Raw genomic sequence first — 23,839 nt, forward strand, 5'->3', positions numbered from 1 at the left:
TCACTCAGACTCACGTCCATCGGGTCAGTGATGCCATCCAGCCATCTCATTCTCTGTCGTCCCCTTCTCCTCCTGCCTGCAATCCCTCCCCTTACTAGCAACCAAGGGGATCTTAATTATTACATGGTTTCAGTCATTTAGGGGCTTCCCTGATAGCTCAGTTGGTAAAGAATCCCCCTGCAATGCAGGAGACCCCAGTTGGACTCCTGGGTCGGGAAGATCCGCTGGAGAAGGGATAGGCTACTGAATCCAATAGTCTAGCCTGGAGAATTCCATGGACTGTATAGTCCATGGGGTTGCAAACAGTCGGAGATGACTGAGTGACTTTCACTTTCAGTCACTTAAGCGTCCACGAGTGGGGATTTCGCCATCTGTAAAAGGTAAATAACATGTTCTCAAGGGGTCACTGTGATTATTAGGTAAAAGGCCCAGCACCAGGAGTATATTTCATTTTCCTCCTGGTACTAGAGTGGAGAAAATCACAGAAACTAAGGTCCAGGAGGTTAATTCCAGGTCTGCTGGGAGGTAGGAACTACCCACAAAAGCAGCAACCACTGTAAAGGATGTTATCCTTTCCCCGACTTGCAGGGGTGCTGAGACAAGGGAGTGGGAGGCTGAAGTTCATAGTAGCAAGGGAAGGGGGGATGGTCCACAGGACACACAGGCCAAGCAGGAGATGGGGACCACCTGGCTGACCCACGGTCTAGGCTGGCTCCAGCTCAGCTGCCACACTGGCAGGAAGGCCCGATGCACCACTGTGGGTGGGACGGGGGAGCTGGGGGTGCAGAACCAGCCCTGGAGGGAGTGCTACTGCCTCTCTTTCCCCGTGACGGGACACTCCCTGCTCCGGCCACAGCAGCTCCTGAACGTCCACGCCACCACCCTTGGGCAGCTTCTTGCGATTCTGGGCATACGTTTCCACTGTGCGAACTACCTCTCTCACCCGGGATGCTGCGTGAGTCTGTGCTTCCCTTGCTCTGCCAAGAAGTTGGTGGATAGCACCAGGAAAAGCAGCGGAAGAAATCCCCTCTCTCACAGACACCAGGCAGACATGCCCAAGTCTATTTTAGTCAGAAGAAATACGTTCTTAAAAATAGGGTTTTTGTTTTTTTTTAAGTATTGAAAAGAGAAAATCATTTTATATAGATATATAATTATCTATATATATATGTAACACATGAATTATTTAATAAAAATACACATATATAAAAATATTTTCCCTCTCTCTGAACTCTCTCTGCCTCTCGCTGCCTCTGTCTCTGTCTCTCTATATATGTATACATATACATGCATATGTGTTATTGTTCAGTCACTAAGTCACGTAGGACTCAGACCCCATGGACTGCAGCACAGCCAGGCTCTTCTGTCCTTCACCGTCTCCTGGAGTTTGCTCACATTCATGTGCATTGAGTTGGTCATGCTGTCTAACCATCTCATCCTCTGCTGCCTGCTTCTTTTGCTTTCAGGCTTTCCCCGCATCAGGGTCTTTTCCAGTGGGTCAGCTCTTCGAATCAGGTGGCCAAAGTACTGAAGTTTCAGCTTTAGCATCTGTCCTTCCAGTAAGTATTCAGAGTTGATTTCCTTTAGGATTGACTGGTTTGATCTCTCTCCTTGCAGTCCAAGGACTCTCAAGAGTCTTTTCCAACACTACAATTCAAAAGCATCAATTCTTTGATGCTCAGCCTTCTCTCACATCCATACATAACTACTAGAAAAACCATAGCTTTGACTGTATGGACCTTTGTCAGCAAAGCGATGTCTCTGTTTTCTAGATTTGTCATAACTTTCCTTCCAAGGATCAAGCATCTTTTAATTTCATGGCTACAGTCACTGTCTGCAATGCTTTTGGAGCCCCCCAAAATAAAATCTGTCAGTGTTTCTACTTTATCCCTTCTATTTGCCATGAAGTGATGGGACCTAATGCCATGATCTTAGTTGTTTGAATGTTGAGCTTCAAGCCGACTTTTTCACTCTTCTCTTTCACTTTCATCAAGAGGCTCTTTAGTTCCTCTTCACTTTCTGCTGTTAGAGTGGTATCATATGCATATCTGAGGTTGTTGATATTTCTCCCAGCAATCTTGATTCCAGCCTGTGCTTCATCCAGTCCAGCATTTCCCCTGATGTACTCTGTAGAGAAGTTAAATAAGCAGGGTGACAGTATACAGCCTTGACAAACTCCTTTCCCAATTTGGAACCAGTCGGTTGTTCCATGTATGGTTCTAACTGTTGCTTCTTGACCTATATATGGTTTCTCAGGAGACAGGGAAAGTGGTCTGGTATTCCCATCTCTTAAAGAATTTTCCACAGTTTGTTGTGATCCACACAAGTCAAAGACTTTGGCATAGGCAATGAAGCAGAAGTAGATGTTTTTCTGAAATTCCCTTGCTTTCTCTACGATCCAACAAATGTTGACAATTTGATCTCTGATTTCTCTGCCTTTTCTAAACCAAGCTTGTTTAGAGGTTCAAAATTTGGAGATCCTCAGTTCATGTACTGCTCATGTCTAGTTTGAAGGATTTTTAACATACCTTTCTAGCATGTGAAATGAGTGCAATTGTGTGGTAGTTTGAACATTCTTTGGTATTGCCCTTCTTTGGGATTGGAATGAAAACTGAGCTTTTCCAGTTGTGTGGCCACTGCTGAGTTTTCCAAATTTGCTGACAAATTGAATGCAGCACTTCAACAACAATCCTATTTTAGGATTTAAAATAGCTTAGGTGGAATTTCATCATCATCTCCTCTATCTTTGTTCATAGTAATTCTTCCTAAGGCTCACTTGACTTCACACCGTACTCCAAGATGTCTGGCTCTATGAGAGTGACCACACTTTCATATGAGAGTGGTTATCTGGGTCATTAAGACCTTTTTTGTACAATTCTTCTGTGTATTCCTGCCACCTCTTCTTAATATCTTCTGCTTCTGCTAGGTCTTTACTGTTTCTGTCCTTTTTTAAAAAATTTCTTTTTAAATTGAAGGATAATTGCTTTATAGAATTTTGTTGTTTTCTGTCAAACCTCGACATGAATCAGCCATAGGTATATATTTATCCCCTCCCTTTTGAACCTCCTTCCCATCTCCCACCCCATTCCACCCCTCTATATTGATACAGAACCCCTGTTTGAGTTTCCTGAGCCATACAGCAAATTCCCATTGGCTATCTGATTTACACATGGAAATGTAAGTTTCCATGTTACACTTTCCATACATTTCACCCTCTCCTCCCCCCTCCCCATGTCCATAAGTCTATTCCCTGTTTCTCGATTGCTGCCCTGTAAATAAATTCTTCAGTATCATTTTTCTAGATTCCTTAATATTCATTAGAATATGATATTTATATTTCTCTTTCTGACTCATTTCATTCTGTATAATAGGTTCTAGTTCATCCACCTCATCAGAATTGAGTCAAATGCATTCCTTTTTATGGCTGAGTAATATTTCATTGTGTATATGTACCATAACTTCTTTATCCATTCATCTGTTGATGGACATCTAGGTTGCTTCCATGTAATAGTGTATTAGTGCCGCAATGAACAATGTGATACATGTGTCTCTTTCAATTTTGGTTTCCTAGGAGTGGGATTGCTGGGTCATATGGTGGTTTTATTCCTAGGTTTTTAAGGAATCTCCATACTGTCTCCCATAGTGGCTGTATCAATTTACATTCCCACCAACTGTGCAAGAACATTCCCTTTTCTCCACACCCTCTCCAGCATTTACTGTTTGTAGACTTTTTGATGATGGCCATTCTGACCAGTGTGAGGTGATATCTCACTGTAGTTTTGATTTGCATTTCTCTAATAATGAGCGATGTTGAGCATCTTTTCACGTGTTTGTTAGCCATCTGTATGTCTTCTTTGGAGAAATACCTGTTTAAGTCTTTTCCCCACTTTTTGATTGGGTTGTTTGCTTTCCTGGCATTGAGTTGTATGAGCTGCTTATAATTTTGGAAATTAATCCTTTGTCAGTTGTTTCACTTGCTATTATTTTCTCGCATTCTGGCGGTTATCTTTTCACCTTGCTTATAGTTTCCTTTGCTGTGCAAAAGTTTTTAAGCTTAATCAGGTCCCACCTGTTTACTTTTGTTTTTATTTCCATTACACTAGAATGTGGGTCATAGAGGATCTTGCTTTGATTTATGTCATGTTCTGCCTATGTTTTCCTCTAAGAGTTTTATAGTTTCTGGTCTTACATTTAGGTCTTTAATCCATTTTGAATTTATCTTTGTGTATGCTGTTAGGAAGTGTTCTAATTTCATTCTTTTACATGTAGCTGTCCAGTTTTCCCAGCACCATTTATTGAAGAGGCTGTCTTTGCCCCATTGTATATTCTTGTATCCTTTATCAAAAATAAGATACCCATAGGAGCATGGGTTTATTTTTGGGCTTTCTATCTTGTTCCATTGGTCTATATATCTGTTTTTGTGCCAGTACCATACTGTCTTGATGACTGTAGCTTTGTAGTGTAATCTGAAGTCAGGAAGGTCGATTCCTCGAGCTCCATTCCACTTTCTCAGGACTGCTTTGGCTATTCGGGATTTTTTGTGTTTCCATATGAATTGTGAAATTTTTTGTTCTAGTTCTGTGAAGAATGCCATTAGTAATTTGATAGGGACCACACTGAATCTGTAGATTGCAGTTTGGTAGTATAGTCATTTTCACAAAATCCATTCTTCCTACCCAGGAACATGGAATATTTCTCCATCTGTTTATGTCATCTTTAATTTCTTCCATTAGTGTCTTATAATTTTCTGTGTACAGCTGTTTTGTCTCCTTAGGTAAGTTTATTCCTAGATATTTAATTCTTTTTGTTGCAATGGTGAATGGGATTGATTCCTTAATTTCTCTTTCTGATTTTTCATTGTTAGTACTTAGAAATGCAAGTGATTTCTGAGTATTGATTTTGTATCCTGCAACTTTGCTAAATTCACTGATTCTCTAGTAATTTTCTGACACTATCTTTAGGGTTTTCTATGTACAGTATCATGTTATCTGCAAACAGTGAGAGCTTACTTCTTTTCCAATCTGGATTCCTTTTATTTCTTTTTCTTCTTTCATTCCTGTAGCTCAGACTTCCAGAACTATGTTGAATAATAGTGGTGAAAGTGGACACCCTTGTCTTGTTCCTGATCTTAGGGATATGATTTTAGTTTTTCACCGTTGAAAATAAGGTTTGTTGTAGACTTATCATATACGGCCTTTACTATGTTGAGGTAGGTTCCTTCTATGCCCATTTTTTGAAGTTTTAATCATAAATGGGTGCTGAATTTTGTCAAAGGCTTTTTCTGCATCTATTGAGATGATCATATGGTTTTTATCTTTTGATTTGTTAATATTGTATATCACATTGATTGATTTGAATATATTGAAGAATCCTTGCATCCCTGGAATAATCCCAACTTGATCATGGTGTATGAACTTTTTGATGTGTTGCTGAACTCTGTTTCCTAAAATTTTGTTGAGGATTTTTGCATCTCCATTCATCAGTGATATTGGCTTGTAGTTTTCTTTTTTTGTGCTGTTTTTGTCTGGTTTTGGTATCAGGGTGATGGTAGCCTTGTAGAATGAGTTTGGAAGTGTTCCTTCCTCCTCAGTTTTTTGAAAGAGTTTTAGAAGGATAGGCCTTAGCTCTTCTCTAAATGTTTGATAGAATTCTCCTGTGAATCCATCTGGTCCTGGGCTTTTGTTTTTTGGGAGATTTTTGACCACAGATTCAATTTCAGTGCTTGTAATTGGATTGTTCATAATTTCTATTTCTTCCTGGTTCAGTCTTGGAAGATTGAACTTTTCTGAGACTCTGTCCATTTCTTCCAGGTTATCCATTTTATTGCCATTTAGTTGATCATAAGTCACTTATAATCCTTTGTATTTTTGCATTGTCTGTTGTAACCTCTCCTTTTTCATTTCTGATTTGTTGGTTTGATTCTTCTCTCTTTTGTTCTTGATGAGTCTGGCTAAAGTTTTGTCAATTTTGTTTACCTTTTCAAAGAAACAGCTTTTAGTTTTATTGATCTTTACTATTGTTTCTTTTATTTCTTTTTCATTTATTACTGCTTGGATCATTATGATTTCTTTCCTTCTACTAATTTTGAGGGTTTTTTTGTTCTTCTTTTTCCAGTTGTTTTAGGGGTAAAGTTAGGTTGTTTATTTGATGTTTTTCTTGTTTCTTGAGGTAGGATTGTATTGCTATAAACTGCCTCTTAGAACTGCTTTTGCTGCATCCCATAGGTTTTGAGTTGTCATGTTTTCATTGTCATTTGCTTCTAGAAATTTTTTGAGTTCCCTTTTGATTTCTTCAGTAACCTGTTGGTTATTTAGAAACGTGTTGTTTAATCTCCATGTGTTTGTGTTTCTTACAGTTCTTTCTTGTAATTGTTATCTAGTCTTATAGTGCTGAGGTTGGACAAGATGCATGATACGATTTCAATTCTCTTAAATTTACTGAGGTTTGATTTGTGACCCAAGATATGGTCTATCCTGGAGAATGTTCCATGTGCACTTGAGAAGAAGGTGTATTCTTCTGCATTTGGATGGAATGTCCTGAAGATATCAATGGGATCCATCTCATCTAATGTGTCATTTAAGACTGGTGTTTCCTTATTAATTTTCTGTTTTGATGATCTGCCAATTGGTGTGGGTAGGGTGTTAAAGTCTCCTACTATTATTGTGTTACTGTCAATTTCTTCTTTTATGTCTGTTAGTGTTTATCTTATGTATTGAGGTGCTCCTGTGTTGGGTGTATTTACAATTGTTATGTCTTCCTCTTGGATTGATCCCTTGATCATTATGTAGTGTCCTTCCTTATCTCTTGTAATTGTCTTTATGTTAAGGTCTATTTTGTCTGATATGAGGATTACTACTCCAGCTTTATTTTGCTTCCCATTTGCATGGAATATATTTTTCCATCCTCTCACTTTCAGTTTATATGTGTCTTGAGGTCTAAAGTGGGTTTCTTGTAGACAGTGTGTGTATATATATATATATATATATATATATATATATATATATACATATATATATGTGTATATATATATATATATCTTGTTTTTGTATATATATATCTTGTTTTTGTATCCATTCAGCCAGTCTGTGTCTTTTGGTTAGACCATTTAATCTATTTACATTTAAAGTAATTATTGATATATATGTTCCTATTGCCATTTTCTTAATGTTTGGGGTTGATTTTGTAGCTCTTTTTTCTTCTCTTGTATTTCTTGACTATATAAGTCCCTTTAACATTTGTTGTAAAGCTGATTTTGTGGTACTGAATTCTCCTAACTTTTGCTTGTCTGAAAAGCTTTTTATTTCTCCATCAATTTTGAATGAGATCCTTGCTGGGTATAGTAATCTTGGTTGTAGATTTTTCCTTTCAGTACTTTAAATATATCCTGCCATTCCCTTCTGGACTGCAGAGTTTTTGCTGTAAGATCAGCTGTTAAGTATATGAGCTTTCCCTTGTATGTTACTTGTTGCTTCTCCCTTGCTGCTTTAATGTTTTTTCTTTGTGTTTAGATTTTATTAGTTGGATTAGTATGTGTCTTGGCATGTTTCTCCTTGGATTTATCCTGTATGGGACTCTTTGTGCATCTTGCACTTGATTGACTATTTCCTTTTCCATGTTGGGGAAATTTCAAACTATATCTTTAAAAAATTTCTCATACCCTTTCTTTTTCTCTTCTTCTTCTGGAACCCCTATAATTCCAATGTTGGTGCATTTGATATTGTCCCAGAGGTCTCTGAGACTGTTATCAGTTGTTTTCATTCTTTTTACTTTATTCGGCTCTTCAGAAGTTATTTCCACCACTTTGTCTTCCAGCTCACTGATTCATTCTTCTGCTTCAGATATTCTGCTATTGATTCTTTCTAGAGTATTTTTAATTTCATTAGTTGTGTTGTTTGTCTACGTATGTTTATTCTTCAATTCTTCTAGGTCTTTGTTAATTTGTTCTTGCATTTTATCCATTTTGTTTTCAGTTTTTGATCATCTTTGCTATCATTATTCTGAATTCTTTTTCAGGTAGTTTGCCTATTTCCTCTTCATTTATTTGGACTAATGTGTTTCTAGTTGTTCCTTCATTTGTGTAGTTTTTGTCTGCCTTTTCATTATTTTTTTTTTAACTTATTGTGTTTGAGGTCTGCTTTTCCCAGGCTTCAAGGTTGAATTCTTTCTTCTGTTTGGTTTCTGCCCTCCTAAGGTTGGCCCAGTGGTTTGTGTAAGCTTGTAAAGTGTGAGATTTGTGCTGAGTTTTTGTTTGTTTTTCCTCTGATGGGTAAGGCTGAGTGAGGTGATAATCTTGTCTGCTGATGATTGGGTTTGTATTTTTGTTTTATTTGTTGTTTAGATGAGGCATCCTGCACAGGGTGCTACTAGTGGTTGGTGATGCTGGGTCTTGTATTCAAGTGGTTTTCTTTGTGTGAGTTCTCACTATTTGATTCTCCCTAAGGTTAGTTCTCTGGTTGTCTAGAGTCTTGGAGTCAGTGCTCTCACTCCAAAAGCTCTGGGAACAAAGATTCCACAAGTGGTTTGTTATGGGATTGCTGCTGCTGCTGCTAAGTCGCTTCAGTCATGTCTGACTCTGTGTGACCCCATAGACGGCAGCCCACCAGGTTCCCCCATCCCTGGGATTCTCCAGGCAAGAACACTGGAGTGGGTTGCCATTTCCTTCTCCAATGGAGGAAAGTGAAAAGTGAAAGTGAAGTCGCTCAGTTGTGTCCGACTCTTCATGACCCCATGGACTACAGCCTACCAGGCTCCTCCATCCATAGGATTTTCCAGGCAAGAGTACTAGAGTGGGATGCCATTGCCTTCTCCTTGTTATGGGATTAAGTGAGATTAAAACAAATATCCAAAAGAGAGAAACCAAAGATGAACCCCAGACAAATGGCAATTACAAAATCAGGCAAATAATTAAAATAATGGAATATACACATATACACCCATGAGCAAAGTGAAAACGGTCCACCAACAAAAGTAAAGTACAGTAGACTGACCCAACAAACAAAGGAAATAAAAAATTATATTTACCAGTTAAGAACAAAACTAACTAAAGCACGAACTGGAAAACAAAACTAAAGCAAGGTGCCAATTGGGGAATAAAGCAATGAAAATTAAACTACCAAATTGTTGATAGGAAAGGAAAGAAAGAAAGAATAGATATGCAAAGTTAAATAGAGGTAGATTAAGAAGATTTATATACATTAATGGACTCTGTGGGAGAGGGAGAGGGTGGGAAGATTTGGGAGAATGGCATTGAAACATGTAAAATATCATGTATGAAATGAGATGCCAGTCCAGGTTCAATGCCTGATACTGGATGCTTGGGGCTAGTGCACTGGGACGACCCAGAGGGATGGTGTGGGGAGGGAGGAGGGAGGAGGGTTCAGGGTGGGGAGCACATATGTGCCTGTGATGGATTCATTTTGATGTTTGGTGAAACTAATACAATTGTGTAAAATTTAAAAATTAAAATACAATTTAAAAAAAATAAAGGCAGAACCACACACAAAAAAATTAAATTAAATTAAAAAAAAAAGATTAACTGCAAGGGGAAAAGAACAGTAGGAAAGACAAAGAAAGGAATAAATATAGAAAAATATAATAGGTTTAAAAAATTAAAATTATAAAGAAGAGAAAAGAAAGAAAAAACAGAAGAAAGAAAAAAAGAAAAAGGAAAACTCCACAGAACTGCAAAAGCCCAATGTAGAGGCAAAGGTTTATAATAGCAATAAAAAAATGTTACTGATTAAAAAATAAAGCTCAAAATCTTAATTAGATTACATAGTGCCAATAAAATCAACAACTGCAACAGAGGTGGGTGGAAAGGGGAAAAAAATCCAAAGGAATCTACAGAGTGTCCAGGTTCGATGCACGATGCTGGATGCTTGGGGCTGGTGCACTGGGACAACCCAGAGGGATGGTATGGGGAGGGAGGAGGGTGGAGGGTTCAGGATGGGGAACACATGTATACCTGTGGTGGATTCATTTTGATATTTGGCAAAACTAATACAATTATGTAAAGTTTAAAAAAAAAAAACATAGGTCAAATCTTTAAAAAAAAAAAAAAAAACAAACATAAAAATAATAAATGTTTTTCTTGAGTCACTGCTGTCAGAGTCCTTCCCCTCGCTGGGAGTAACAGTCCACCTCACCTCCCTCGGATGCCCTCCAACACTGTGCTGATCTCTGGACCTGCTGTGGGGGCAGCTCAGGTTCTAATCTGGTCCTACTCCTGTATGTTCTTGCCTCCAATGTCCACAGTTATCAGAACTACTGAATTTTCTTTGGTGAGAGCGCTCAATGACCTTTTATACATTTCATAGACAGAGTCTGCCTAGTTGATCATGTGGATTTAATCTGCAGCTAGTACAGCTGGTGGAAAGGTTTTGGGTCTTCTTCCTTAGCCCCACTGCCCCTGGGTTTCAATTCGGGTTTTATTTCCACCTCTGCATGTGGGTCATCCACTGGGGTTTGGTCCTGAGGCTTCCCTGGAGGACTTGGGTCTGCACCTGTGAGGGCCAGGTGTGGAGGAGGTGCAGCTGCTTGGGTCGCAGGGGTTCTGGCAGCACCAGGTACTCAGGGAATTGGCTAGGGCAGCAGGAAATACAGTGCTCTAGGAGGGCATGGCACTCCATGGAGAAGGAAATGGCAACCCACTCCAGTATTCTTGCCTGGAGAATCCCAGGGATGGGGGAGCCTGGTGGGCTGCCATCTATAGGGTCGCACAGAGTTGGACAGGACTGAAGCGACTTAGCAGCAGTAGTAGGAGAGTGTGGCAACCAGTACTGGCCAGTACACTCCAGTATTTTTGCCTGGAGAACCCCCCTCCCTGACAGAGAAGGCTGGCAGACCACAGTTCACAGGGTTGCAAAGAGTTGGACACTGCTGAAGTGACCCTGCACGCATAGATGCAAGACTTTTTTGCTTGTGGCAGCTCTGCTCCAGTGAGAGTTGAGTGTGAAGGTGGCCCAGCTGCTTGGCCTGTGGGGACCCTGGCAGCGCGAAGTGTGCAGGGACACGGACTGCCTCCGCCGCAGGAGTTATGGCCCTATCAGAGTCTTTTATTCGAGCCCGTTGTAGCTGGCAATCAGAACGCCTCTTTGGCCAGTCTTTCTCTGTAGCTCTGCCCATTCAGGCACATAGAGGGACCCCCCCTGGCCGGGCGTCCTACTCTTGTTCTGCACATCAGTCACTTAAAGAAGCAAACTGGGTGAGGTCCTACTCTGTAGTTCAGTGCATCAGACGTTTGATGGGCCAGCCTCTCTATTCAGCTGCTGCCAATGCTGGCATGTGGGGAGAGAGAGGCTATAGTGATGGCTCTCTCCCCTATGTGTGACTTAGCAGTATCGCCTTGCTTCCATGGCCACCTGGCTTTCCTCCACAGGCATTTCTTATCACAATCTCCTCCTTCACCTCCCCTCGATCTGTCTCTCTGCAGTCAACAGCAGCCCTCGCCCTGGGCTCACTCCCCAAACTCCAGCTCTCAGCCGAGCTGCGCCTTCCAGGGGACCCTCATCCGTGTCCAGGGTATGTATGGTTGCAGCAAGGACTGTCTGATTCTCATTCCACTTAAGCTGCCACAGATCAGCTGTTTCACTCTCAGCCTTAAATGTTTCTCCTCCAACTCAGACAACTACCCCGATGTGTGATCGGACCCCTGCTTTAGTTCCCCCACTCACCGAGGGCAGGTCCAATTCTACTAACACTCCTGTTTTCCCCCTTAGTTCCTTCATCCTACCAAGTTTTGCATGGTTCTGTATATTCTTTTCCTCTGGTCAGGTACTCCTGTCCACTCTCAGCTGGTGTTATGCACGCACTTCTGTATCTTAAGGTGTATTCCTGATGTATCCATGGAGAGAGATGTACTCCACATCCACTGACTTCTCTGCCATCTTCAGCCCTCTTTTTCTGTCCTTTATAGTGCCCATACTTGCATGAAATGTTCCCTTGATGGCTCTAGTTTTCTTGAAGAGATCTCTAGCCTTTCCCATTACATCGTTTTCCTTTATTTCTTTGCATAGTTTATTAAGAAGGCTTTCTGAGCTCTCCCTGTTGGTCTCTGGAACTGTGACTAATTGGGTATGTCTTTCCTTTTCCCTCTTGCCTTTTTGCTTCTCTTCTTTCCTCAGCTATTTGTAAACCTCCTCAGAAAACCGCTTTGCTTTCTTGCATTTCTTTTTCTTGGCGATGGTTTTGGTCACTGCCTCCCATACAAAGTTACAAACCTTCATCCATACCTCTTCAGGCACTCTGTCTACCAGATCCAATCCCTTAAGTTTATTCATCACCTCCACTGTATAATCATAAAGGATTTTATTTAGGTCATACCTGAATAGCCTAATGATTTTCCCTACTTTCTTCAACTTAAGCTTGATTTTTGCAATAAGATGCTCATGATCTGAGCCAGAGTCAGCCCCAGGTCTGGTTTTTACTGGTTGTTAGAGTTTCTTCATCTTTGGCTGGAAAGAACATAATCAATCTGATTTCAGAATTGGCTATATGGTGATGTTCACTTGTATAGTTGTCTCGTGTTGTTGGAAAGGGATATTTGCTTGACAAAACTCTGTTAGCCTTTGCCCTGCTTCATTTTGTACTCCAAGGCCAGACTTGCCTGTTGTTTCAAGTATCTCTTGACTTCCTACTTTTGCATTCCAATCCCCTATGATGAAAAGGAGCTTTGGTGTTCTAGAAGGTCTTGTGGGTGTTCACAGAACTAGTCAACTTCAACATCTTCAGCACTAGTGGTTGGGGCATAGACTTGGATTACCATGATGTTGAATGTTTTACCTTGGAAACGAAGCAAGATCATTCTGTCGTTTCTGCGTATCTGAGGTTTTTGCATATTTTGTCATTTTTGGATATCTGAGATTGCACCCAAGTATTGAATTTAAGATTCTCCCGTTGACTATGAGGGCCACTCCATTTCTTCTAAGGGATTTATGGCCACAGTAGTAGATATAATGGTCATCTGGATTAAACTCATCCATTCTAATCAATTTTAATTCACTGATTCTTAAGATGTTGATGTTCACTCTTGCCCTCTCCTGCTTGACCACATCCAATACCTTGATTCATGGACTCAATATTCCAGGTCCCTGTGCAATATTGTTCTTTACAGCATCGGACTTTACTTTCACCACCAGACACATCCACAACTGAACATCATTTCTACTTTGACTCAGCTGCTTCATTCTTTCTGGAGCTATTAGTAATTGCCCTCTGGTCTTCTCCAGTAGCATGTTGGACACCTTCTGACCTGTGGGGCTCATATTCTGGTGTCATACCTTTTTGCCTTTTCATACAGTTCATAGGGTTCTCATGGCAGGAATACTGGAGTGATTCATTCCTCCAGTGGACCGTGTTTTGTCAGCAGTCTTCACTGTGACTCATCAGTCTTGGGCGGCCCCACATGGCATGGCTCCTCTTTGAGTTATGCAAGCTCCTTCAGCATGACAAGACTGTGATCCATAAAGTGGGTGTATATGTGTGCTCAGTCATGTCCAACTCTTTGCCACCCCATGGACTATAGCCCTCCAGGCTCCTCTGTCCATGGAATTTTCAAGGCAAGAATACTGGAACAAGTTGCCATTTCCTACTCTAGGGGATATTCCTGACCCAGGGATCAAACCTGTGTCTCTTGCATTATACATATTTCCATTAAAAGTTACCCTTCCTGGCCAGTTGGTGATGACAGGAAATGTCCCTCCCAGGAATAATGACTAATATTTATTATAGTAATAGCTATAAGTTTTAAAACATTTATTATTGGTCCAATTCTGTGCTAAGTGAGCTCTTATATGCATTTTTGCAATTTTAATCCTCACAGTAATTTTAGGAGCACTAGATCTACTTGTTCTATAGGTAAGAAAATTGTGATTCCTTGTAGAGCATAGCAACTACTGACTGCAGCCTGGATTTTTGGGCCCCAGATCCTAAGCTACCACTCACCCCCACTGTATAAACTCCATTCTCTCCTTGTTGAGATCCTCACGAGACCAATGCCCATCAACTCTGTGGACAGTCTCTGATCATCCCACTGGGACAGCAGTGATAGCATCAGCTCTGCTCTCCTCATTCCCACTCCACCTCCCCAGCCAGTCTTGCCTCCAAAGCTCAAGGAATGAGTTTCTCATAATGTAGGTCAGCTCAAAGTGCCTTTCAGCTCCCTTCCCCCGGCCCTCAGCTTCCTGCACAATGGGCCCCTGCCATCCTCACTTGCCCACCTAACCCACCAGGCTAATCGCCTTGTGATTCCTGAACACATAAAGCTTATTCCACCTTTGGGTCTGTGTGCTGACACTTCCCTTGCCAGGAATATTCTTCTTCCAGTTTTTCCATGGCTAGTTCCTCTTGTCACTCAGCTTAAATGTTTCCTTCTCAGAGAGGCCTTCTCAACCACTGTGGTAGGAGCTTGTCAGCCACTCCAGTACATCATCCCAGTTGTCATCTCTGCCTTACACTGATTGGTATCTGACCATTTTCTTTTTCTTTTTTTTTAATATTGTTCTGCCTTCACTGCAATGTAAGTATCAAAGGCCAGAAGCTTTGTCCATATCTTTCACCACAATGTCTAGAATAGCACCTGGCCCGTGTTGGGCCCTCAATAATTACTTATCAGGTGAATACTGCTCCATTCCTTTCCCCTTGTCCTAGAATGAGACAACAACCGTCTTAACATAGATGACCTCCAGACAGCAGATAACCTGGAGGTTTTCCTAACATTCTTTATGTTGCTCCTCCTGCTGTGGAATTCCAGCAGCCTGGAGTGAGCAGATCCCCTCACCTCTATAGGTCAGCAGGGCTTCATCCAGGAACTCGGCTGCCTTTCGGAAATGCTGGGAGATATCCACCTCAGGAAAGTCATCCACCTCCACACCCAGGTATTGGATCTCCAGGCCAGTGTAGAATTCAGGCCCCGTGTAGACACCAGTGCCGTGAGCAGCATTCAGGATGTGAGTAATTCCCAGCCTCTTCAGCCTCCCCTTGTTCACAGCCACACTCCTAAAGAGAAAGAAGCAGGGACTTTTTTTTTTTTTTTTGCCAGCATCAGAACTAGAAAGGTACCTTACCTCTGAGATTGGGAGCCTGCTTCAGCAGGGTCAGGAGAGCCCAGCTGGGTGAAAACCACTTCCTCTGCTCCACGGTATGTCTGGGGCTTACTGCAAATATTGTTATAAAAATGGACCAGTGACCTAGTTCTAGCAAGAGAGAGAAGGGAGGGAGAGCTGGGCAGGGGAGGACAGGAGAAAGAGGAGAACAGGGCTGATGTGCAAGGAAAACATTGATTGACCGAGAAAGCTCTAGGCTAAAATTCCATGCCTTCAGGATCGACATTTATCAAGACACAAAAGTGGCAGTCAAAAATAATTATAAAATTAAGAATATTTCACACTGATGTGGCATGCTATATTTTTCAAAGTGCTTTCATATGCGCTATTTTAATTTATCCTAATAATAAACTTAAGAAGTAGAATAACTATTCTTTTTCCTATCTGAAGATTGTAAAAATGAATCAACTATGTTTTAGGACTTGTTCCTAAGAGAAGACTCTGAACAAGAACTGGAGGTCAGGATCACTGACCGCCCAGAGCGGAAGTGGTGGAGCAGCCAGAAGTTGCCAGAGTTCCAGTCAGAAAGACTGGCAGGCAGACTTTGACAGGAGCCAGAGCCATGCTGAGGAGTTGGTGGCCATGGCGTTGGGTGAGCCACTCTACAAGTCCAAGTACATCAAGATGGCACCTGAGAACAAAGTTAGTGGCCAATCTGTATTGTGAGGAAGTCAGAACATCGTTCTCAGTGGCAAGACCATTGTGATGAACGACTGTATTATCCGAGGGGATCTGACAAATGTAAGAGTTGGACATCGTTGTGGTGTGAAAAGTCAGAGTGTCCTAAGGCCACCATTCAAGCAATTCAGCAAAGGTTGCATTTTTTCCTTTACATATTGGGGACCACATCTTTACTGAGGAAGATTGTGTGGTCAACGCAGCTCATATTGGCTCTTATGTTCACATTGGCAAGAACTGTGTGACTGAGTGCTGATGTGTCTTGAAAGGCTGTTGAAAAATTCTTGACAACACAGTATTACCCCCAGAAACTGTGGTCCCACCATTCACCGTCTTCTCAGGCTGCCCAGGACTTTTCTCAGGGGAGCTTCCAGAATGTACTCAGGAGCTGATGACTGACATCGCCAAGAGCGACTACCAACAGTTTTTGCCCTTGACACAGGTCTAATGTCTCTGCCTTGTGTCTTGAATTTGATTGAACTCTAAGATGAACTTGGGGACAAAGTGAGCCAGACAGCATCTACAAAGAGCTCTTGTGTCTTTGACACCTCCCACATTCTTTTTTTGTTGTTGTTGTTGACTTCCCTGGTGGCTCAGATGGTAAAGTGTCTGTCTACAATGCGGGAGACCCAGGTTCGATGCCTGGATTGGGAAGATCCCCTGGAGAAGGAAATGGCAATCCACTCTAGGACTATTGCCTGGAAAATGCCATGGACAGAGAAGCCTGGTAGGCTACAGCCCATGGGGTCACAAAAAGTCAGACACAACTGAGTGACTTCACTTTTCACACTCTTTTTTTGCTTGTTTGTTTAATTCTTTAGAATTTCTCAATCCTCCCAGGCTCTAAGCTCTTAAGACTTTAATAACAGAATGACTGGAGGGTTGTCTCCAAATGCTGTGCTTAAACCATATCTATTCACTGTCACTCTGTACCATGATGTGGGGAGCATAGACTCATCTGTTTCCAGCACTCCTGCCCTTTGCCCTGCGGGCAGCCGGTGGAGCAGGGCACTCTATCCCAGTGGGGAGGTTGTGTGCAGCCCATGGCCACGAGCTGCCACAGTGAGCACCATTCGCAGGGGTCACTGTTGGCTTCCCTGCTGCTCATGCAATTGGCCAGTTGCCACAGCTGCTTGTCATTTGCAAAAAAAAAAGTGTTTGCCACTTTTCAGTGTCCAGGTTCCTCTTGGCTACTAAAACTTGCAGGGAGGGTGGTTAGTATTTCTCTTCTTTCCAAAATGACCTGATCATCTTAATTAGGGGTGAATAATTTAAGACTTTCTAGCGTTCTATTCTAGGGCCTTGGCTTTCATTAAAAGGGGGGCCCTTAGCATTCAGATTTTGTTTTTGCAAAGTCCCATGTTTGAGTCTCACGTATGGATGGACTAGACTAGCAGCCACTCCTTGTCTCATGGTGTTTAGGGGCAGCAGTGTACGCCTTATTTCACTGGAGATGTAGCATTTGTGACACTTGCTTTCTGGCCTGGAACCATTCAAACCATTCTGCATTTGCCAGAAATCTCACAGTTCAGACCAAAATATCAATACTTGGGCCCAATCTCATATGTACATGGGGATCTCTTAAAATCATTCTGGGGGCCTGGAGTCCCGAGGAGTAGACAGAGTTGCCAGTGCTGTCCTTATCTTCTGGGTGATGGCACAATCCTTCCCGTTCTGCTCTAGTAGGAAGACTTAGAAGTGAAGGCCTGAGAAGGTCGGCCTTGCCTGATGCTCTAGTGCTACTGCGAATGGGGTAGGACAGTCCAGCCTCAAAGGTCAGGATCTAGCAGCAGCTGTCTTGACTTAATATCTGGTCTGGGGTTTGCAAAAAGAACTCTATGTAGTCACCTCTGCTAGTTCAATATAAAACTGCTTTCTGGTTTCTCATTTTTTATGTTTGTACATTAAAGGTGTGACACATGAAACAAACAAACAGAAAAAGAACTGGAGTTTGGGATTCCTAGTTCAGAGTTCTTTTTACTGCAGTGGGACAGGTGGAGCTTAGTTTGAAGAGCTTCTGCACACAGCGTTGCCCAAGAAGAAGCAGAGGCCTTCAGCTGGGGGTTTCTGGAGATGCCCAGAGTCTCTGTTCATCACAGTGTGAATGTTTCTGAATCTATGGAGCTAATTAGAGATCACTTGGGACTTGGTGCCCAGCTCTGGGAATTGGGTTCTGGGCAACATATTATACCATGCTGGAGTATAAGACCCAATGTCCAAAGCTATTTTACCTATTGCCTGCTTTCAGGGCCCCAAATTCCCTCCCTTATATTGGGAAAAGATCTCATTAAGAAGCCAGTAGATCAGCAAAAATGGTTTCACAAATCAGTCTTTTGTTACCAATTATGTACTGGCAAGACCATGATGAAGGAATAAGATGTGAGTGAGTTGTTTGGGGTTTTGTTCTGGATACCACTGATAAACTTTTGAAAAACAACATTTTGTTTTCTGATTATAAAAATAAATGTTTACTGTAGGATATCTATACAATTCAAAAATCACTTATAGAACCACCTCCCAGCAAGAAGTATTGTGAAATTTTTATCACATTTGTTTCTAATTTGTTGTCTATGCAAAAGCACACGTGCACACACACACACACACTATATCAGTTAGTATCATATCGTATATACAGGTTTTGTAACCTATCTATCCTCTTAATATATTGTGGATATTTTCATAAGTTAGTAAATACATATAAAATCAATATTGTCAATGGCTCCAAGTGCCCCATTATATGGTTGTTACGGATGTCATGGAATAATGGTAATAGTGAGGTGTGTGCTATTGGCAAGGCTCTGGGCAGGTAGGAAGGCCCAGAGAGGGCACCTGGGGCAGCGGGGAAGGCTGTGAACGAGAGCCCTGTCAGGAGGTTGGAGGATAAACAATCATACCAGCATTTTCGCCTGGGAATCCCTGTGTGCAGATGGGTGGCCTGGGTCTTTCTCCAAGGTGGGGGCTGGAAAAATGCTCAGGCAGCATCCATTTGCTGGATGGAGCTATTGGAGCTGTTGGTCCAAGTTGGGGGAATTTCATCTCTCTTGGGCGCTACCCAGAGGGCTGGGACAAAGGCTCATGACCATCCAGCCATCAGACTCACTTCTCTGCTATGAAGACGTTGGGCCAGACCTCATCCACCTCATTCCAGGGAGCCTCTTGGCGGTCTTGGACCAAGGCCCGCTGGAGGTCCAGGATGCAGGGAGTGTTGTACAGGCTGGTGTCATCCATCTTCTCCCTGACGCGGTTGTACAGGTCCTCCACCAGCAACTGCTCGGCAGACTCCAGCATGCCTGGACACTCTGCCTCGACTCTGACCCCACGTGGCTTGAGTTCTAGGGGGAGAAGCAGCATTCTTATCAAAGAGAAAGAACACCACGACCCTCCCTGCTCCTTGGAAGAATCCACAATTGGCCCATTTTCTGCTGGGACTCTGTGTATGGGATGACTTAACAGGGATCAGCAGGAAGGACTTAACAGGGATCAGCAGTAGCATAGATGTACTGGGGTGGGAGAAGGGACGTCAGTTTCCCTCATCTCCTCCCATATTTCTATAAAACTGGCTGATAGTTTCTTGGACCACGGTCCTTAAGTAGCTAGTATATGTCCGATTTATACTTGTAAAACCCATAGTGAAACAAAATGTATGCTTAGATGCATTTACCAGATGAATACATGACATTCTTTAGTAACATAATTCATTCCATTAGTTCGAATCCATTATGTACAGAGGGCAAATAACTGGGAAAAGTAAAATTTTCAACAGTCACTTATGCTAGGTCATGTTCTAATACACCTTTAGTTTACTTATTTCATTTATTGTCTGAATGCATTACTTGGGCACAATCTCAAAAATGACAGAGTGATCTCTGTTCATTTCAAAGGCAAACCATTCAATATCATAGTAATACAAGTCTATGTGCCAACCAGTAACGCTGAAGAAGCTGAAGTTGAATGGTTCTATGAAGAGCTACAAGACCTTCTAGAACTAACACTCCAAAATGATGTCCTTTTCATCATAGGGGACTGAAATGCAAAAGTAGGAAGTCAAGAGATATCTGGAGTAACAGGCAAATTTCACCTTGGAGTACAAAATGAAGCAGGGCAAAGGCTAACAGAGTTTTGCCAAGAGAACACACTGGTCATAGCAAACACTCTCTTCCAACAACACAAGAGAAGACACTACATGTGGAATCACCAGATGGTCAATACCGAAATCAGATTGATTATGTTCTTTGCAGCCGAAGATGGAAAAGCTCTATATGGTCAGCAAAAAAAGAAAAAAACACTGGGAGCTGACTGTGGCTCATATCATGAAATTCATGAACTCCTTATTGCCAAATTCAGATTTAAATTGAAGAAACTAGGGAAAACCACTAGGTCATTCAGGTATGACCTAAATCAAATCCCTTACAGTGGAAGTGACAAATAGACTCTAGGGATTAGATCTGATAGAGTGCCTGAAGAACTATGGATGGAGGTTTGTGACATTGTACATCCCCAAGAAAAAGAAATGCAAAAAAGGCAAAATGCTTGTCTAGGGAGGCCTTACAAATAGCTGAGAAAAGAAGAGAAGCCAAAAGCAAAGGAGAAAAGGAAAGATATACCCATCTGAATGCAGAGTTCCAAAGAATAGCAAGGAGAGATAAGAAAGCCTTTCTCAGTGATCAGTGCAGAGAAATAGAGAAAAACAATAGAATGGGAAAGACTAGAGATCTCTTCAATAAAATTAAGGATATCAAGGGAACATTTCGTGCAAAGATGGGCACAAAAAAGGACAGAAATTGTATGGACCTAACAGAAGCAGAAGATATTAAGAAGAGGTGGTAAGAATACACAGAAGAACCGTACAAAAAAGATCTTCGGACCCAGATAACCATGATGGGGTGATCACTCACCGAGAGCCAGACATCCTGGAATTGGAAGTAAAGTGGGCCTTAGAAAGCATCACTAAAAAACAAAGCTAGTGGAGGTGATGGAATTCCAGTTGAGCTATTTCAAATCCTAAAAGATGATGCTGTGAAAGTGCCACACTCAGTATGCCAGCAAATCTGGAAAACTCAGCAGTGGCCACAGGACTGGAAAAGGTCCATTTTCATTCCAGTCCCAAAGAAAGGCAATGCCAAAGAGTGTTCAAACTACCGCACAATTGCAGTCATCTCAAACACTAGCAAAGTAATGCTCAAAATTCTCCAAGCCAGGCCCCAGCAGTACATGAACTGTGAATTTCCAGATGTTCAAGCTGATTTTAGAAGAGGCAGAGGAACCAGAGATCAAATTGCCAACATCTGTTGGCTCATCAAAAAAGCAAGAGAGTTCCAGAGAAACAACTACTTCTGCCTTATTGACTATGCCAAAGCCTTTGACTATGTGGAGCACACTAACTCTGGAAAATTCTTCAAGAGTTGGGAATACCAGACCACCTTACCTGATTCCTTAGAAATCTGTACGCAGGTCAAAAAGCAACAGTTAGAACTGGACATGGAACAGACTGGTTCCAAATTGGGAAATGAGGACATCAAGACTGTATATTGTCACCTTGCTTATTTAACTTATATGCAGAGTACATCATGCAAAATGCTGGGTTGGATGAAGCACACGTTGGAATCAATATTGCCGGGAGAAATATAAAAAATCTCAGATACACAGATGATACCACCCTAAAGGCAGAAAGTGAAGAGGAACTAAAAAGCCTCTTGATGAAAGTGAAAGAGGAGAGTGAAAAAGTCAGCTTAAAACTCAACATTCAGAAAACTAAGATCATGGCATCTGGTCCCACCACTTCATGGCAAAAAGATGGGGAAACAACGGAAACATGAGAGACTTTATTTGGGGGGCTCCAAAATCACTGCAGATGGTGACTGCAGCCATGAAATTAAAAGATGCTTGCTCCTTGGAAGAAAAGCTATGGCCAACCGAGACAGCATATTAAAAAGCAGAGCCATTACTTTGCCCACAAAGTGCATATAGTCAGAGCTATGGTTTTTCCAGTAGTTATGTATGGATGTGAGAGTTGGACTGTAAAGAAAGCTGAGCATGGAAGAATCGATGCTTCTGAACTGTGGTGTTGGAGAAGACTCTTGAGAGTCCCTTGGACTGCAAGGAGATCCAACCAGTCAATTCTAAAGGAAATCAGTCCTGAATATTCATTGGAACAACTGATGCTGAAGTTGAAACTCCAGTACTTTGGCCATCTGATGCAAAGAACTGACCAACTGGAAAAGACTCTGATACTGGGAAAGATTGAAGACAGGAGGAGAAGGGGCTGACAGAGGATGAGATGGTTGGATGGCATCACCAACTCAATGGACATGAGTTTGAGCAAGCTCTGGGTGTTGGTGATGGACAGGGAAGCCTGGCATGCTGCAGTCCATGGGACTGCAGAGTCAGACATGACTGATCAACTAAACTGAACTGACTGCCTCTCTAGAGTGTAGGCATCTGTGATCCACAACCTCCCAGCTCTATGACAGCTGGGAAAACTTTGCAATGAGCCCTGATGCCAGTCACAAGACATCATACAAGACCTTTTTGACAACAGCCCAGAAAAGCTCAAATTTCAAATGAATTCCCTCTTGAGTGAAACTTTATCTTCTCCTTCCAATGTATTTTCTTCCAAATTATCAAATATAGAGGAAAGTAAGATCTTTCATTTCTCTAAGAATTTATCAGTTCAGTTCAGTCGCTCAGTCGTGTCTGATTCTGCAACCCCATGGACTGCAGCACCCGAGGTCTCCTCAGTGCTGCAGTCCTTGGGGTCCATCACCTGTCCATCATCCAACTCCCAGAGTTTACTCATACTCAGGTCCATTGAGTTAGTGATGTCATCCAACCTTCTCATTCTCTGTCAGCTCCTTCTCCTGTCTTCAGTCTTTCCCAACATCAGGGTCTTTTCCAATGAGTCAGCTCTTTGCAGCAGGTGATCAAAGTATTGGAGTTTCAGCTTCAGCATCAGTCCTTCTAATGAATATTCAGGACTGATTTCCTTTAGGATGGACTGGTTGGATCTCCTTGCAGCCCTAGGGACTCTTGAGAGTCTTCTACAACACCACAGTTTAAAAGCATCAATTCTACAGCACTCAGCTTTCTTTATAGAACAACTCTTACATCCATACATGACTATTGAAAAATCATAGCTTTGACTAGACAGACCTTTGTTGGCAAAGTAATGTCTCTGTTTGTTAATATGCTGTCTAGGTTGATCATAACTTCTCCCAAGGAGTAAGCATCTTAATTTCAAGGCTACAGTCACCATCTGCAGTGATTTTGGAGCTCAAAAAAATAAAATCTGTCACTGTTTCCACTGTTTCCACATCTATTTGCCGTGAACTGATGGGACCTATGGTCATGTATGGATGTGAGAGTTGGACTGTGAAGAAGGCTTAGCACTGAAGAATTGATGCTTTTGGACTGTGGTGTTGGAAGAAGACTTTTGAGAGTCCCTTGGACTGCAAGGTGGTCCAACCAGTCCATTCTGAAGGAGATCAGCCCTGGATTTTTTTTGGAAGGAATGATGCTAAAGCTGAAACTCCAGTACTTTGACCACCTCATGCGAAGAGTTAACTCACTGGAAAAGACTCTGATGCTGGGAGGGATTGGGGTCAGGAGAAGGGGATGACAGAGGATGAGATGGCTGGATGGCATCACTGACTCGATGGACGTGAGTCTGGGTGAACTCCAGGAGGTGGTGATGGACAGGAACACCTGGCGTGCTGCGATTTATGGGGTCGCAAAGAGTCGGACACGACTGAGTGACTGAACTGAACTGAACTGATGGGACCAGATACCATGATCTTAGTTTTCTGAATGTTGAGTTTTAAGACAACTTTTTCACTCTCCTCTTTCACTTTCATCAAGAGGCTCTTTAGTTCTTCTTCACTTTCTGCCATACGGGTGGTGTCATCTGCATATCTGAGGTTATTGATATTTTCCCTGGCAATCTTGATTCTGGCTTGTGCTTCTTCCAGCCCAGTGTTTCTCATGAAGTACTCTGCATATAAGTTAAATAAGCAGGGTGACAATATATAGCCTTGACATACTCCTTTCCCGATTTGGAGCCAGTC

The 23,839-nt window shown here is 42.0% G+C and overlaps 1 protein-coding gene and 1 pseudogene across 1 annotated transcript in view; one reads left to right on the forward strand and one right to left on the reverse strand.

Annotated features, from left to right (window-relative positions):
- The window catches only part of DUSP27 (dual specificity phosphatase 27, atypical), a 70,704-nt gene that overhangs the window by 12,530 nt on the left and 34,335 nt on the right, over positions 1-23,839 (reverse strand). The window contains exons 4-5 of the mRNA XM_027526639.1: positions 18,880-19,111; positions 14,777-14,994 (exon numbers count right to left, since the gene is read on the reverse strand). Coding sequence (XP_027382440.1) covers positions 14,777-14,994; positions 18,880-19,111 — 450 coding nt within the window. The remainder of the gene's footprint in view (positions 1-14,776; positions 14,995-18,879; positions 19,112-23,839) is intronic.
- Positions 15,028-16,370, forward strand: LOC113883199 (annotated as a pseudogene).

This window comes from Bos indicus x Bos taurus, chromosome 3 (genome assembly GCF_003369695.1).
Source record: "Bos indicus x Bos taurus breed Angus x Brahman F1 hybrid chromosome 3, Bos_hybrid_MaternalHap_v2.0, whole genome shotgun sequence".
NCBI classification, from domain to species: Eukaryota; Metazoa; Chordata; class Mammalia; order Artiodactyla; family Bovidae; genus Bos; species Bos indicus x Bos taurus.